Here is a 15,830-nt window from a genome sequence, read left to right on the forward strand (position 1 = left end):
ATTAGCTAGAAATGCTGTTCACCAAATACGCGATGTGCTTGATTAACTAGTCTGGTCTGATCACTTAGCCCTAGCTAGCATGCGTTTTTACCCTGTGGTTGATAGCTAAGGGCCCACTGCGCAAAGCTCACGCTAATGATAACAGCTAGCTAGGGCTAACTGACCGTACCAGAGAAATGAACCAAGTTAAGGCAACGGCGAACTTGACTGGTCTCGTCAGTTAGCCCTTTCTAGCTTGTGTTTGACCCTGTGGCTGGTGTCTGTTTAGCCAACACAGGCTAATAACTACAGCTAGCTAGTGTTAGCCTTTTTATAAGTTGTGGTGAAGACTAAGCTACTAAGCGCTGTGTGTGTGTGTGTGTTGCAATGACAGCCCTTGCTATTTCTATTTTATGCTGTTGTTGATACTGAGTTAGCCTTGGTTAGCTCTATTTGGGCTATTGTGCAAGCTACGCCAGTAACGACTTTAACATGTTAGCCTTGGCTAGCTGTGTTTGAAGCCACGCTAATGAGTTAGCCCTGGCTAGCTCTGATTTGGCCCACAGTGGAAACCAGGCCGTGCTAGCCCTGTTTAGGAAGACATAGGATTTAAAGGGTTGCCTACAGAGCTGCTCATCTGTTGTTTTAATGGTTGCAGTTAGAAAGCAGAGGTTGAGGTAAACTGAACCTGGGTCACGTGTTAGCGGTGATATACGTTAGCACGCTGACGGCCCTGTAATAAACCCTAAATGAACACTAGGGGGTGATGATGAGAGACAGGTGGGAGTCGCACACATTCGCGCACACACACAACAAAAAAATTGATTTGTTCAGTTATAAAAAAAAAATCCACAAAACACAAGAATTCCCCTCCCTACACCTAAATGTCACTGATAATCGCACACACGCCAAAAACAGAAAATACTCTAGAATCACGTGCCACATGTTCAACTCTCTGTACACACATGGAATCAACTGAGAATGATTATGAATGAGAAATTATTAACACACAAACCAACTCACAGGGTGACTTTGAGGGATGAAGGGATCAATAGTGTGAAGGGCGTTTTAAAAAAACAACATGGAGAACACAAACTGAACGGACACTATATCTGCCCTCTCCAAAGTTCACACAGAAATCTGATGCGACTCTGACAAGTTCGTGAATGTTTTTGTGTGTTTTCTGAGCCAGCCGAGAGACGGGGATCGGTGCAGAAGGGAGCCAAAAGGACGACGAGGTGTCGGCCTTTCTGTGTTTTCCAGTTACAAAAAGCTTCCTTTGTCACGCAGTGGGAGACGACGACCGGCCACCGGTGGAAGTCATCACTTGCTGGTGAAACTGGGTCAGACCAGCCACTTTGGCAGCCTACCAGCACGTCACCTCCAGGTTCGATTTTATCCAAAAATATCTAAACGACTAGTCAAATGGGAGAAGCGGCTGGCTGGTGAATTTCGGGAAGCCGCAGTGGCTGGCAGACAAAAAGAGGTCAAGTTCCCCACCCTGACCAGTTCACTCTCAAATCTTAAAATTGGACTGTTCGGTCTCTGCTGTGTGGCTGGAGCCCGGCTGTGATTTAAATACAGAAACCAAAACGCAGATACTGACAGTCCTTCTCAGTCTTTGTCTGTCCCTCTGCGTCTCCTAAGTTGATCATCAATTCTCAAACAGAATCTAGAACAATAATAAATCATAACTTTATTCTTTTTATTGCTGAAATATAGATTCCCCGCACAAAAAATAGTAATGCAAATCATTGTCATCATAAAAAGCTATAAAAATTAGATCCATCCTCCGTAATAATGCAGATAAAGATATAGCAAAAAAACATCTTTTAGAAGTAGGACTAGTAGTAAGGCACTTCAAGAAAACGAGGTTTTCGTCTTTCTTTCTATCAAAAAAGTTTTCCGGGCTGGTTTTTGCATCATCATCATCATCATCATCATCATCAATGGTGTAGCGTCTTTCCGTCGTATGGCACTGTGGTGACGTTGGTTTAGACAGCATGGAGACAGCTGGGGGAGTTTCCCCTCAGTCTGCCCCCACCAGAGGGGGCTCTCCGTTGGGCAGGATGTGCTCCAGAGGGGGTTTGGCGTGGATCTCCAGCAGCCCCTGAATGAAGCCCTCTGCGGGGGCAGCTGCCACGGACTCCTCTGGCGGAGAGCTGGAGGATGAGGGAGAGGGCTCTTTGGAGATGTTTGATTCGGGCGTTGATTTCAGGTCTCTGGCTGAGGAGTCGTCGCTAGTAGTTGTCTTTGTGTCAGTAGCTTGTTGGCTGGAAGTCGTGTCATCCGAGGGTTGTTGCGTCGCAGAGTCTGCAGAAAGTTCAGATTTTCCCTCAGCGTCCGGGTCAGAAGCGACGGTGGTCGGTGGTTCTGAACCAGGCTCTGCTTGTTTTGCGGGACTTTCTTCCTCCAACATGGCTGATTCTGCTCCCTCACCCTCCTCTTTTACGTCCTCCTCCTCCAGCTCCTTGGCCCCCGCGGCGCCGCTGCCGCACTCGCTCTCGTTCTCCGAGGGCGGGCAGGTGGAGGTCGGCGTCGGGGTGCAGGAGTCTCCGTCCTCGCTGGCGTCGTCGTTCGCTGCCGAGGCTCCGTCGGCTCCGTCGGCTCCGCGGGGCTTCAGGTGGATCCTTTGGTGGCGAACCAGGCTGTGCTTCAGGGTGAAAGTCCTCTCGCAGGTTTGACACTGGTAAGGCCGCTCACCTGGAGGGACACCGAGGGAGGAGGAGGGGTTTATACTTAGAAGTTAGATTCACAACAAAGGTTTTCATTTAAACTACGATGGAACAATAGAGAGTTGCAGGAAAATATAACTGTAGCAATGGGGTATTGTGTGTTTCAACAAAACCTTAAACATAAATCAAATGACAAAGTCATAGAAATAACAAAATATAATGTTCAAATAAAAAAAAAATACATAAAACAAATTTTAATGAAGAGAAACAAAAAATACATGACAACCAAAAACTCATACATGAGAAACATGAGGAAATAATAATAAAAGAACATACATTAATAAATGTATATTAATAAAATAAAAGTGTAAAAATAAAACACTTCAACATTTAAATAAACTAAAATAAATACAGGAAACTTAAATGTATTACTAAATTAATATAAATAAATAAATACAATTAAAAGGAAAATGAAAGAAAACAAATAAAAATTAAATCTGAATTTTTTAAATATATAGATAATAAAAAATAAGATTTAAATAAGAGAAATGAAAACAAAAGAATAATTACATTTAAATAAACAATATAGGAATAATAAAATACATGGATTAATAAATGAAATACCTGTGTGTGACCTCATGTGTCTGGTCAGGTCCTGCAGAGACCAGAATCTTTTGCCGCAGACGTTACAGATCTTCTTCCTCTTGTCTACTCGTCTTCCCGACGCCTCTCCTCCCTCTAAACTCTTTGGTTCTGACGCCTCCTCGTCGCTCCTCTCCTCCTTCTCCTTCTCCTCCTCTGACTCAGCGCTCTCTCCCCCCTCGCTCTCACCTCCCCTCACTCCTCCTTCCTCTTCCTCCTCCATCTCAGTCTCCTTCTTCTGCTCCTCCTCCTTCTCCTCCTCTGTCGGCTTGGCGGCGTTACTCTCCGCCGCCTCCTCTTTCACAGGCGCGTTCTCCTCCAACGGCGCCGGAGTTGGCGTCTCCTCGGAGAGGTGCGCCCTCTCGTGGCGAGCGAGGGTGGTGGCGTAGCGGAAGCTCTTCTTACAAACTCGACACACATGTTTGTACTCCGGCTGCTGCTTCACCGCGGGGCTGCTGGAGGAGGAGGAGGAGGAGGAGGAGGAAGAAGAGGAGGTTGTAGCGCTTTTCTCTTTCTCCTGCTCTTGGCTTTCTGTTGCTACTTGGGGAGCAGAGGTAGAGGAAGATGAGGTGGCGGAGGACGAGGAAGAGGATGCAGGTTGGGAGGGCTGTTCTTCCTGAGCGGGGCCCGAGGACGTGGACAGCTTGAAGTCGATTAGCTTTTTGCCGAAGTTAAGGTCCAGACTTTTGTTGCTGTGGCAGTCGTCATCGTCTGTGCTCTCCACCTGGAAGAGAAATTCAAGGAGATGAAATCAACAAACAAACAACCGCGTTACAATTGGTTTTCTCCAGTAAGCTGATTTCTTAAATGTCTTGTAAATGAGAAACCTGGTTTCTGTAATCGAAGCAGGGGATTTGGAAAATTACTCCTGAAGTAAGATCATTTCTTGGACATGTGAACATACAACACTGAACACTGTGTCCTCTAGACGCAGTCTAAATAAGTCTAAGTCTAGTGCATTGATCATAATGTGTACAGTAACCAGGTTACTACAGTGCATGTGAGCGCATTCTCCAGTTACCTGTGTAACGTGATTTCTCTGAGTGCATGTCAATAGTGATGAAAGCTCAGGTAGCTTTTACCTTGGCGCTGTTGCTCTGTGGAGGCTGTTTTCTTTCTTTCTTTGCTCTGGTCTCTGGCGCCCCCTGCTGGTCCGGCTGCTCTGTGGTTTCTGTCTGGTGCTGCTCTGCAACACTGGCAGCTGGGCTGCAACCTGCAGCACAAACACACAAAAATATATATTAAATAAATGTAAAAAATAATAAATAGAAAAGGTTCTGAAATATGACATCTAACTTCCACTTAGAAAAACCTTTAAAAATCTGTAAGTGCTCTTAACTATTTAAGTTTTTGTGGACATTTTATGCCTTTATTTTTTAGTCTTTATTCATCAGATTTATTCCATAGCACAAGGCAGTGTCTTCAAATGCCTCGTCTGACCAACACTTCAAAAAAGTTAATTATCACATAAAACAAAGAAAAGCAGCAAATCTTCCCACCTGAGATCCTGGAACCAGAGAATAATTTACATTTTTGCTTGAAGAATGACTTGAATATCAATCGAAATTTCAGTTTCAGTTCTACTCATTTCCAATAACTAACCCTTGTTTGGTTTGTGGGTGGGGCTTGGGGATGTTGACTCCGCCTCTTCTTGATCTGAAGGGGCAGGACTCTCCGCTGCAGGGGAGGGGCCTGCATCTGTGGGGGCGGGGCCTGCATCTGTGGAGGTGGTGAGGCTGCTGAGGTCTTGTGCTTCTGATCCTACCTGCTCCGTCTCTGACTGACTCTCTGTAACACAACACACAAATCAATACGACCAATACAACCAATACAGTGAACATGCAGTAAGTCAGCGCTTCCCAAGTGAGACGAATATCAGAAATCTTGAGATTATTCCCGGAGAAGTAAATATGAAGAAACAGAATTCTGCTTTTCGAAAATTCTGCTTATTTTTCTGACTCTGTAGTATAAGTTTGAAAAGATCAAATTTAACCAAACATACTGGATCTCTAAATCTGTGTTACTAAAACTAGAAACTAGATTTGTTGTGTCATACTTTTAAATTTGAGATGTTTCTGACCTGCGCTCTCGTGCGAGCCTTCATCTCCGTCTTTCTTGGCGAGGGCACCGTTGCGTCGCAGCGTTCGGTGCGTCACGCCGTGTTTCCTCAGCAGGTGGCGCTCACAGTTCGATTTGGTGGAGAAAAAGGCATCGCACTTCGGACATGGGAAAGGCTTTTGGCCTGAAAAAAGACAAAGGATTTAAGTGAAAAGAGGCAAACATGTCTTTTGTTTTATAACTTTATTAATGAACAGGTAACAAAACAAATGAAACAAATGTGGACATGTAGAATAGCTAATGGTGGTGCAAGAAATACTTCGTAAAAGTACTAAATATTATGATCAAAATGTACCCCAAAACAGACACTGCTTTTTTGTATTTTATAAGCTTATGTGATTTTATTAATGTAAAATTTTAATCTGAAAAGTAACTAGTAACTAGTATAACTGTCAGATAAATGCAGTGGAGCAAAAAGTACAAGATTTCCCTCTAAAACGTAGTGGAGTTGAAGTATTAAGTAGCAATAAATGTAAAGTAAAGTACAAGTACCTCAGAATTGTACAGTACTTGAGTAAATGTGCTCAGTTACTTTCCATCATTGGTAGCTAATATAAGACTAAAATAATAAACAGCTAATAGAAATAAAAGACAACCCACTAAGAAGAAAAATGTATGATTAAAGTACAACTTTTCAACATTTACTGCTAATTATTTCTCTTTTTTAACATAAATAAACAAATGGGACCAATTATTAGTCGTTTTGTATAGAGACTCTAAAGAGGTAATGTTTGTCATTAATTTCAACTCTTTAGCAAAAGGAGGCTTTGTCTGGCTTTCGGACGATGTTTAACCAGCTTCTGACCTGAATGAATCATCTGTATGTTGATGTTAGTGCTGGACTGGTGGTTGAGCTTTACCGGTGTGTGTCAGCATGTGTCTCTGCAGAGAGCTGGCCCAGGGGAACACTCGGGGGCAGAAGGGGCAGGTCATCTTCTGGACAGAGTTGGAGTAGGCGTTCTTTTTTCCTTTGGACTGCGGCCCCACCGCCGCTGGCTTCACCTCCTCCCTCGCTCCTCCCTCCTTCTCCTCCTCTACATCTGTTCACAGGGAGGGTTTTGAATTAAATCTCAGTGTATCATCTATTCCTCATTTCAATCAATCATCCACTCAGACTGTCTTGAATTTGTCCCTCCTCCTACCTCTCTTTCCTCCCAGGTCTGCAGCTCCGGTCTGCAGGTAGGTGCTGAACTTGTTGGCGTCAGTGGTGGCCAGCATCTTCTCCACACTGGCAAACTCCCCGCTGGACTCCAGGTCGATGCCACTGCTGTTCACAATGGTCTTCTCCTTCACTGCCAGGGCAGCAGGTTTCTTCCTGGACCGCTTTCTGTTGGACAAAGAGGAGGAGAAAAAGCACAACAGCATTTACAGACCGGAAGTCAGTGTTTGTAGGACTTTATTTCTTTTACTTTGGCGCCATCTGGTGGTAATAACAAGAATGGCTCCATGTTTGGCGGCGCATGCTACAAGTTTACAAACCAATGTAGGAACCAAATTGGGAGTTAAAAGACTTTCAAGTCGACAGGCAACAGCACAAGACTGAACACCTTTTTCCCTCTCTACAATTGTACTTTATAAGTGCTCCTTTACTATGTTTTTTGTTCCTTATTCACAGTTTTTCTGTAAATAAGCAATAAAAGACTTATTTGTTGTTTGAATATGTGTATGCATGCAAAACCTGTGAATGTTTCTTCCCCATTAAATTCAAATCTATTAGCAGTTGATGATAAAGCATTATTTTCCCTGCTTGAGAACAGAAACATGGCACACGTTATTGATGAAGCTCCCATACCTGGAAGACCCTTCAGTCGTGTCGTCACTTTGAGTCTCTAGAACGGTTGACGGTCCTGGGGCGTCTGCAGAAGAATCAGCCTGAGGGGAAGAGACAACCGCCTGGGTTTTGCCCTCCAGCGCAACAGCCTCTCTCTTCAGCAGGTCTGGAGCTCCGGAGACGGAGTGGATGATCTGAGCGATGGAGGCCAGAGGAGGGAGCTCCTTGAGGGCAGTGGAGGGCGATGAGGAGGTGGAGGAGGCCGGTTTGGGGAGCAGGGGTTTGAGGCGTTGGGCTCGTGTCGAGTTGTTGAGGTTGGGGAGGGAGCCGGGGGGCGGGGTGGATCCAGGGGGGAGCTGGTAGCAGCCGAGCTGCGGGTGATGGTGCAGAGGAGGCAGGGTGTTTGCAGTCTTCTCCTCCTTGGACAGAGCTTGAGCATGCTGCTGCTCGACGATGCTGCTGCCGCTCTGCTCCGTCTTGATCTCCCTCTTCTCTCCAGCGCTCACTGCCTCCCTCCTCTGCCTCTTGCTGGGGATGGACAGATCGATGGGCTGGTCCAGGACAGAACAGTCGAAGCTGGGGGAGACGCTCTCCAGTTTGACCCCAGGAGACCCCGCCTGGCTGCCGGATCCACGACTCTTGGCGGAGAAGTCCAGCGGCTGGTCCAGTTCTGTAGGATAAATCACGTTAGCCAGCTCCTCCACCTTCACTGCTTGGAGCGCCTGAATCGGAGGCTGACTGCTCCCGTTCAGCGCCATCTGACTTGCCGCAGCAGCTCGGCCAGAGGTGACAGTAGCGGCGGGAACGGCGGCAGGCAACAGGGTGGAGATATGCTCTTCGATCTCCCTCTCCTGCACCTCGGGGTGCTGCTTGAGCAGATGGTGGATGCAGTTGCGCTTGGCCAGGAAGGCAGCACCACAGCGCCGGCACTCGAACGGCTTCCTCTGGCAGCCGTTGTGTGTGCGCAGGTGGATCTGCAGCGCCCGGTAGTTCTTCAGGTCCTCACCGCAGAACCGGCATGTCGTCTCAGCTCCGGTGCAGCCCGTCTCCATGTCCTGGGTGGTGGTGGTTGTTGCAGCAGTGATTGCTGCTGCGATGTTCGCTGTGGTGGTGGAGGTGACGTACTTGATGTTTTTCTCGATGTCCTTCCTCGAGGTCTTGGCGTGCTTCTTCCTGAGGTGGCGCTCGCAGTTGGCCTTGACAGTGAAAGGATAATGGCAGACCCGGCAGACATACGGCCGCTCACCGCTGTGTGTCCGCAGGTGTCGGATCAGCGTGGCTTTGTCTGGAGCCACATAGTCGCAAATGTTGCACTGGTGGGGAAGGATGCCGAGGTGGAAGCGCATGTGAGCCTGCAGGACGCCAGAGAAGGCAAACACCTGGTCACAGAATCGGCACGGGAATGAGCCTTTAGCCGAGCCGGCGTTGTTTCCCCCTTTGGTTCCTGGCTTTCTCCCGCTAAGTCCCGCCTCCTCATGCACTGCTGTGGTAGCAGCTGGTGGCGAATCAGATAAAGGCGTGTGAGCGTCACCTATACACTCTGCGTCCAATTGCCCTCCGTTCCCAGATGAAGAGGATGAGGAGGGTGTTTTGAAGAGAGTTGGGGTGGGAGGTGGTAGGCTGGGGCTGATGCAGCCCAGTGAGGCCTGCTGGGAGCTCTGGAGGGGTGGAGGAGTCGTCGCCGTGAGGCTGGAGCGAGGAGTGATGGGAGGTTTGGGCTTCAGTGGAGGCATCGCCTTCTGACCCTGGACTTGACCTGGAGGAGAAAGAAACAGAGTCATTGAGTCTCTTTTTTGATACTACTCCTGGGAGTCACAGAGTCTTTAAGAAACAAATTGATTGAGTGACAAACGCGAGCCGACGCCCACCTTGACCTCCAGCAAATCCTGGAGCTTTGGCCAGAGGTGGGAGGGTCAGTCCCATCTGATTCGGCGCTGCAGTCGCCACTTTGAGGATCTGCTGAATATCTGCCAGCTCCATGACCCCGGCTCCGCCTGCCTCTCCAGGTTTGACCCCAGATGAGGCCGCACTACCTGTTGCAGCGCCCCCGTCAGGCTGCAAGAGAAAGCCGGTCGAGAAGGGCTGCAGGGAGAGCAGGCTCAGGGCGTCTCTCTGGGAGAGACCCTGTAGGGCGGAGACGGAGCCCGAGGCTTCCAGCAGTGGTATGCTGAGGGCCGTCAGACCACCAACACCCAGCCCCAAAGTCAGCCCCAGACCTCCGGACAGGTAGGCCGAGGCCGGCTCCTGGGGAAGGCTTGAGGATGGCGGCTCCACGTGGATCACCTTGATGCTGTCCAGGTGGGCCTGATGGATCTCATCGTCTGTGGGACCAGACTTCACCTGAGAAATAAAGACCGTATCCATCAGAGGACAGTTACAGGGCTGCATTACAGCATTCCTTATGGCTTTAACGTTAATATTTACTATTTCTTCCATCTCCTTAATGAGACTTGATTTGTAAGCCCCCTTGATGACGAAAAATTTGTTTCCAAAGCTTACCTTAGAAACGTGCTGAAGACCCAGCACTTCCAAGAAGCTGGCCTGCTCCGAGGGCAGGTCTTCCTTCTCCTGACTGCCGCTCTCAACGCCGTTTTCTGCAGCTCCATCTTCTGCTTCATCCTCTGTTTCCTGTGTGTCAGTGGTGGTGGGTTTTTCAGGGTGGGAGGTGGTTTTATGAAGGTCCAAGGCAGAGCGAAGGGGGAACGCCTTGTCGCAGCAATCACAAACGAACCGATGAAACTTACTGATACAGCGACGAAGGTTTGTCTCACACCAGACCTGGAAGGGAAGAAAGAGTTGACTAAATACTGACCCTAAAAACTGATGGTATGACTGATGTCTATGGAAGAGTTTGATGTATCATCAGTTGTACGGTCCTTTAAAGCGTTGATACCTGTGCGATGTGAGCGAACTTCTTGCAGGAGAAGTCTATGAAGGCCAGGTCGTTGAAGCCTGTGGGGATGGAGGGGTTGTTCTGGATGAAGGGGCGGCCGCTGGGGTCCTGAGGGAGCAGCTTATGAACCCCTGCGTTGTGGCGCAACAAACCACGGTGGGTTCGGAAAGACAGGCAGCAGAGATCACACCTGCAGAGACACAACAAAGGAACCTCCATTAACAGTTCTGTCACTTCGGACGTATGAAATCAAAGTCTAGTTTGAGTTCCTCCCTCCTCTCTCTCTCCATCCCTCCATCTTCCTCCTCTCTCTCCCTCCATCCCTCCATCTTCCTCCTCTCTCTCCCTCCATCCCTCCATCTTCCTCCTCCTCCCTCCCTCCCTCCATCTTCCTCCTCTCTCTCTCTCTCTCTCTCTCCATCCCTCCATCTTCCTCCTCTCTCTCCCTCCATCCCTCCATCTTCCTCCTCCTCCCTCCCTCCCTCCATCTTCCTCCTCCTCCTCTCTCTCTCACTCCCTCTCTCTCTCTCTCTCTCCATCCCTCCATCTTCCTCCCTCCCTCCCTCCATCTTCCTCCTCCTCTCTCTCTCCATCCCTCCATCTTCCTCCTCCTCCTCTCTCTCTCCCTCCCTCTCTCTCCATCCCTCCATCTTCTTCCTCCTCCTCCTCTCTCCCTCCATCTTCCTCCTTCTCCTCTCTCTCTCTCCATCCCTCCATCTTCTTCCTCCTCCTCCTCTCTCCCTCCATCCCTCCTTCCCTGCTCTCCTCCCTCCACTTCAGTCGATCCTCTTACAGGCTGATTAGTGAGGATTTACAGCTAAATATTCCTGCCTCCCTCCATGACGAGCTGAGCGCCGCCTGCTGCTGCTCTCTCTCTCTGTGTCTCTCTGTGTCTCTCTCTGTGTCTCTCTGTCTCTCTCTGTGTCTCTCTGTGTCTCTCTGTCTCTCTCTCTGTGTCTGTCTCTCTCTCTGTCTCTCTGTATCTCTCTCTCTCTGTGTCTCTCTCTGTCTCTCTCTGTGTCTGTCTCTCTCTCTGTCTCTCTGTCTCTCTCTCTCTGTCTCTGTGTCTCTCTCTCTGTCTCTCTGTGTCTCTCTCTGTCTCTCTGTGTCTCTCTCTCTGTCTCTCTGTGTCTCTCTGTGTCTCTCTCTGTCTCTCTCTCTGTCTCTCTGTGTCTCTCTCTCTGTCTCTGTGTCTCTCTGTGTCTCTCTCTCTGTGTCTCTCTGTGTGTCTCTCTCTGTCTCTCTGTGTCTCTCTCTCTGTCTCTCTGTGTCTCTCTCTCTGTCTCTCTGTGTCTCTCTCTCTGTGTGTCTCTCTCTGTCTCTCTCTGTCTCTCTGTGTCTCTCTCTCTGTGTCTCTCTGTGTGTCTCTCTCTGTCTCTCTGTGTCTCTCTCTCTGTCTCTCTGTGTCTCTCTGTCTCTCTCTCTCTGTGTCTCTCTCTCTGTGTGTCTCTCTCTGTCTCTCTCTGTCTCTCTCTCTCTTTGTATTTTTTCGGTTTCTTTTTTCTTACGAGACAAACTTTATGTCCCAGTCCTCCATGCTTTTCTCTCTTCCTTCCTGTCCTTCTCTCTCACGGTGCACACAGAGGAGAACACGATCAACACACTTCAAACTTTGAACTCAAGCTGTGTGTGTGTGAGGGCTCGTTAGGAGTTTTGTTACCATGGTTACAGACTGTCTTTTTCTTCCTTTTCTTTTTTTTTCCAGGAGGGGTGGGGGTGTCGTCGTGGCAACGAGGCCTGGCCGAGCGTGTCCTGAAACCTCCTCCTGTCTGTGACTTATTAAGGTGTCTCTCTCTCTCGGCCACTTGTGACCTATTACCCCCCCCCCCCCCCCCCCCATCCGTCCGTCCGTCTTTCCCTGTTCTTTAAACTGACCCTCGTTTTCGTCTCTCTATTTCATCCCTCCCTCCGCCTTTTTATCTCTTAATGACTGATCTACTCCCTTCTCTTCTCATCCCTCCTCCTCCTCCTCCTCCTCTTCCTCCTCCTCCCTCCTTCTTTCATCCTCTCCTCCCTCCCTGTTTGACTCCCTGCCTGCTAATTAGTCCAGGATCTGGTTGAGACTTATCTAAACTTAAAGATAAATCTCTAAACCACATATATGCATGTTCAGGGAAGCAGTAAACAGCCTCTCACCAACTTGCATCATTTTGTCATTTAAAGAAACTATTAGCTTTTAGCTATTAGCTTGCTGAGAGTTAGCTGAGAAGTTTGATACCAATCACATGTCTGTACTTTAAATATGAAGCTACAGCCAGTTAGCTTAGCTTAGCATAAAGACTGGGAACATTACATTACAACCAGCAGTGGGAGAAGAACTCAGATCCTTTACTTATATAGTAACAGTCTAAAAATATATATAAAATAATATCTAAATCATCAACAAAATATACTTTAAGTATCAAAAGTAAAAGTACTCATGCAGAATGGCTCATTTCAAAGTTTTATATTATCATAGATTATTATATTATTTTGTTTTTATCAATCTATCTAACAAATACATGTAAGAGCATTTTAGACCCTTTGTGTACTACCGGGTAGATTAGTAGTATAATACTGCATCACATCATATCAGCATATCAAATGTGTTTTGTCAAGTGTCAAAGTACAATGTCTCTCTGAACTGCAGTAGTGTGTGTGTGTGTGTGTGTGTGTGTGTGTGTGTGTGTACCTCAGTGCGGTGTCGGGGTGTGCGTCCATGTGTGCGTCCAGCTCCAGTCTGGAGCTGCAGGTCTTGAAGCAGATTGGACAAGGCAGCAGCTCCTCCTCCGCTCCACGAACCGCCGCTGACGACTCCTCCGACGCCGCGTCCTCCACCACCTGAAAACACACACACACACACACACACGTTAACACACCAACATCACTGCATCATTATTTATTCATTAGTTATCAAACCTTTATCAACAATAGAGTGCCAGCCTGGTTGAAATGTGTTGGAAGTGTGTGTGTCTCTACCTTCTTGCTGGGCGGCTCCTCTCCGTTCTCCTCCTCCTGCCTCCTCTTGACGGATGGACGGCGGCGTTTGGTGGGGGAGGGGGGGCTGACGGGGAGCAGACCGCTGGCCGGGTCCTTTTCATGGATCTTCATATGTCTGAGAGAGATGAAGGGTCAGAGGTTCGTTTTAATTTAAAACTACAAACTGCAGGGCTTTCAAGCTTTTAGTCAGCGTGTTTGTCCAGGTGTGAACAACACAGTTCAGAAGAAGATAACTGCAACGAAACACCTGAAATTGTCTCCAACAAGAGACCATTAGCGTGGTGAATGCCAATCACCCTAAAACCCCAAGGGATTCTGGGTATGTCTGAAAACCAGAGCAGAACAAACCTGCAGTGCTATTTAAGGAGCCTGAAAACATCCTGACGGTGTTTGACTCTGTTTGCAGGAAACTTTAGTTTTGCGGTGATGACCTCGTGTAATTAGGACTAAGAATTAAGTCTTTGGGATTGGGTTAGGGTTATGTGAGATCGTGCGTTGTTATGCTATCCGAGCAACTTAATACTGTAGAAAGACTTCTTTGAATTGGTTTATGAGGGTCTGCAGCAGGTAGCACTGACATTTATAGCTGATAAGTTACAGACAAATTAAAGTGTGTTAGAGACTACTACTGCTCTCCAAAATGATTACAAATTACTGCAAGTCCAAAGAAAAGAGATTCCAGACTGCCAGGACTTAAGTTATAGCAAAAAATAAATAAATAACTTAATTTCTATCTTATTTACTTAGTTTGTCACTCTACCAGGATGTTGCTGGGGATGTAAAACTGCTGGGATTTATGGGTAGAAAGCAGGGGATTCTGGGAGTGCGAGTAAGAACACTTTTTCCTGATTAGCTGCTTTAACTTACTCACTCAGATTCCCTGATCCAACTTCATCAGCTGGGAATGTGGATACAATATGGATACCACACACACACACACACACACACACACACACACACTCGGCCTATAATGATCTGTAAGTATGTGCAATTATCACATAATTACACACACAGCAGTGTGACAGCCATATAAGGCCGGCGGAGATGAGGAGGAAGCCCTGAGGTCACAGCAGGAAGTTTCTTCTGCTTCTTGAGCGTCACGTCCAGAAAGAAAGAAAATCAAACAAGAAAAGTCTTCTGATCATCGTCCACGTCTCTGATTCAAAGTAAAACTTGATTTAAACAGCTGATTTGGTTGTTTGTAGTGATTATATTAGTACATTTAACTGTGTCACCATATTGGAGTTATTCAGTTCCCATGTGGTACCTCTGTGTACAGTGTTATGGTGCCATATTGTATTTATTTTTCTGTAGCTTTTGTTTGTTCTTGCTTGCTTTGAGTACTTTGTGCATCTTGTACAGCGTTTTGTTTCGTCTCTGATTAAAAAAAACAGAAATGTGATGAAGGAGACATTTTGTTTCTGTACACCTGGTAGTTGAAGAGGAGGAGGAGGAGGAGGAGGAGGATGTGATTCTAGTGTCACTAGAAGCGTGAGAAAGTGTGCAGCCTGTTAGCATGCTTTGCTATGTTAGAGTGTGTGTGTGTGTGTGTGTGTGTGTGTGTAAAGGTCATCCAGCTAGCTAGCACGTGGCGCTAGCAAAGGTATCAGTTTACACAAGTTCAAAGAGAAGAGGAGAGGAAGAAAGGAAAGGACACAAGGAAAGTAGAGGAAGAAAGGAGAGAAGAGAGGATAGGAGACAAGGCTATGAGAGAAGCAGGAAAGGAGAGAGAAGAGGAAACAATGAAAGGAGAAAGGAGAGGAGACAAGAAGGGGAGAGGAAAGGAGGTACAGGAGACATAGGAGGTAATGGAACAGGAGAGGAGGTGGTGGAAAGGAAAGGAGAGGAGATGAGGAAATGAGAAGAGAGAAAGAGGAAAGGAGAGGAGGGAGAGAGGAGAGAAGGGGAAGGAAACAAGGAGAGGGGAGGAAACAAGATGAGGGGAAGGAGAGAGGAGACAAAGTAAGGACAGTAAAGGAAAGGAGATGAGGAGAAGAGAGGTAAAGGGAAGAGGGGAGAAGGTGGTGGGATTGGATGTGGTCATCTATTAATAGGACCCGACAGGCAGCAGGCTGGACGCCCATAAGAGGTCCTGACAGAGTGACGGAGTCAGCAGATCTGGGACCAGCTGACAGGAAGTTGTTTATTAACCAATCAGATCAGTGAAGGGAAACAGAGAGGAGGCAGACCAACAAGAGAGCAAAGTCTTCTCGGCCCAAACTGTACTGTGACCCCAGGGCCGACCAATCAGAGAGCGGGAAACATGCCGAGTCAGCAGAGACGCAATCCTGCTGCATGTGTGTGTGTGTGTGTGTGTGTGTGTGTGTGTGTGTGTGTGTGTGTGTGTGACGTTTGAGTCGCCAACAGCTGCTCAACTCAACATATCAGTGTACACACACACACACACACACACACACACACACACACACACACACACACACACACACACACACACACACACACACAGAGAAAACACAAGAAGTACTGCAGTTCATCACATTTACATGCTTAACAACATGTATTGCAGTATATTGTATGTATTGGCAGTAGTAGCCACAGAAGTAGTACTTGTAGAAGTAGGAGTACTGACAGTAGTAGAAGTGGTGGTGGTGCTTATAAAGGTGGTGCTAAAAAAACTAGAACAAATCAGAAGTGAGCATGAGAAATAAAAAAAAGTATGCACTAATGTATTAAAAATACAACCACTACTACGTTTAAAGTTTTATTTGTTGGGATTGTGTACAGAGAATATTTATCTATTTCAGTAGAAAGA

At 47.3% G+C, this 15,830-nt stretch overlaps 1 protein-coding gene across 1 annotated transcript in view; it reads right to left on the minus strand.

The window, feature by feature from the left end:
* Window positions 1-1,521: 1,521 nt before the first annotated feature.
* The window catches only part of rreb1a (ras responsive element binding protein 1a), an 83,362-nt gene continuing 69,053 nt past the window's right edge, over window positions 1,522-15,830 (minus strand). The window contains exons 8-20 of the mRNA XM_070927915.1: window positions 13,037-13,172; window positions 12,750-12,898; window positions 10,079-10,268; window positions 9,685-9,963; window positions 9,054-9,525; window positions 7,207-8,941; window positions 6,557-6,741; window positions 6,275-6,454; window positions 5,377-5,538; window positions 4,899-5,084; window positions 4,379-4,509; window positions 3,279-4,020; window positions 1,522-2,682 (exon numbers count right to left, since the gene is read on the minus strand). Coding sequence (XP_070784016.1) covers window positions 2,009-2,682; window positions 3,279-4,020; window positions 4,379-4,509; window positions 4,899-5,084; window positions 5,377-5,538; window positions 6,275-6,454; window positions 6,557-6,741; window positions 7,207-8,941; window positions 9,054-9,525; window positions 9,685-9,963; window positions 10,079-10,268; window positions 12,750-12,898; window positions 13,037-13,172 — 5,221 coding nt within the window. The 3' untranslated portion in view covers window positions 1,522-2,008. The remainder of the gene's footprint in view (window positions 2,683-3,278; window positions 4,021-4,378; window positions 4,510-4,898; window positions 5,085-5,376; window positions 5,539-6,274; window positions 6,455-6,556; window positions 6,742-7,206; window positions 8,942-9,053; window positions 9,526-9,684; window positions 9,964-10,078; window positions 10,269-12,749; window positions 12,899-13,036; window positions 13,173-15,830) is intronic.

Source organism: Enoplosus armatus, chromosome 21, assembly GCF_043641665.1.
Source record: "Enoplosus armatus isolate fEnoArm2 chromosome 21, fEnoArm2.hap1, whole genome shotgun sequence".
Lineage (NCBI taxonomy): Eukaryota > Metazoa > Chordata > Actinopteri > Centrarchiformes > Enoplosidae > Enoplosus > Enoplosus armatus.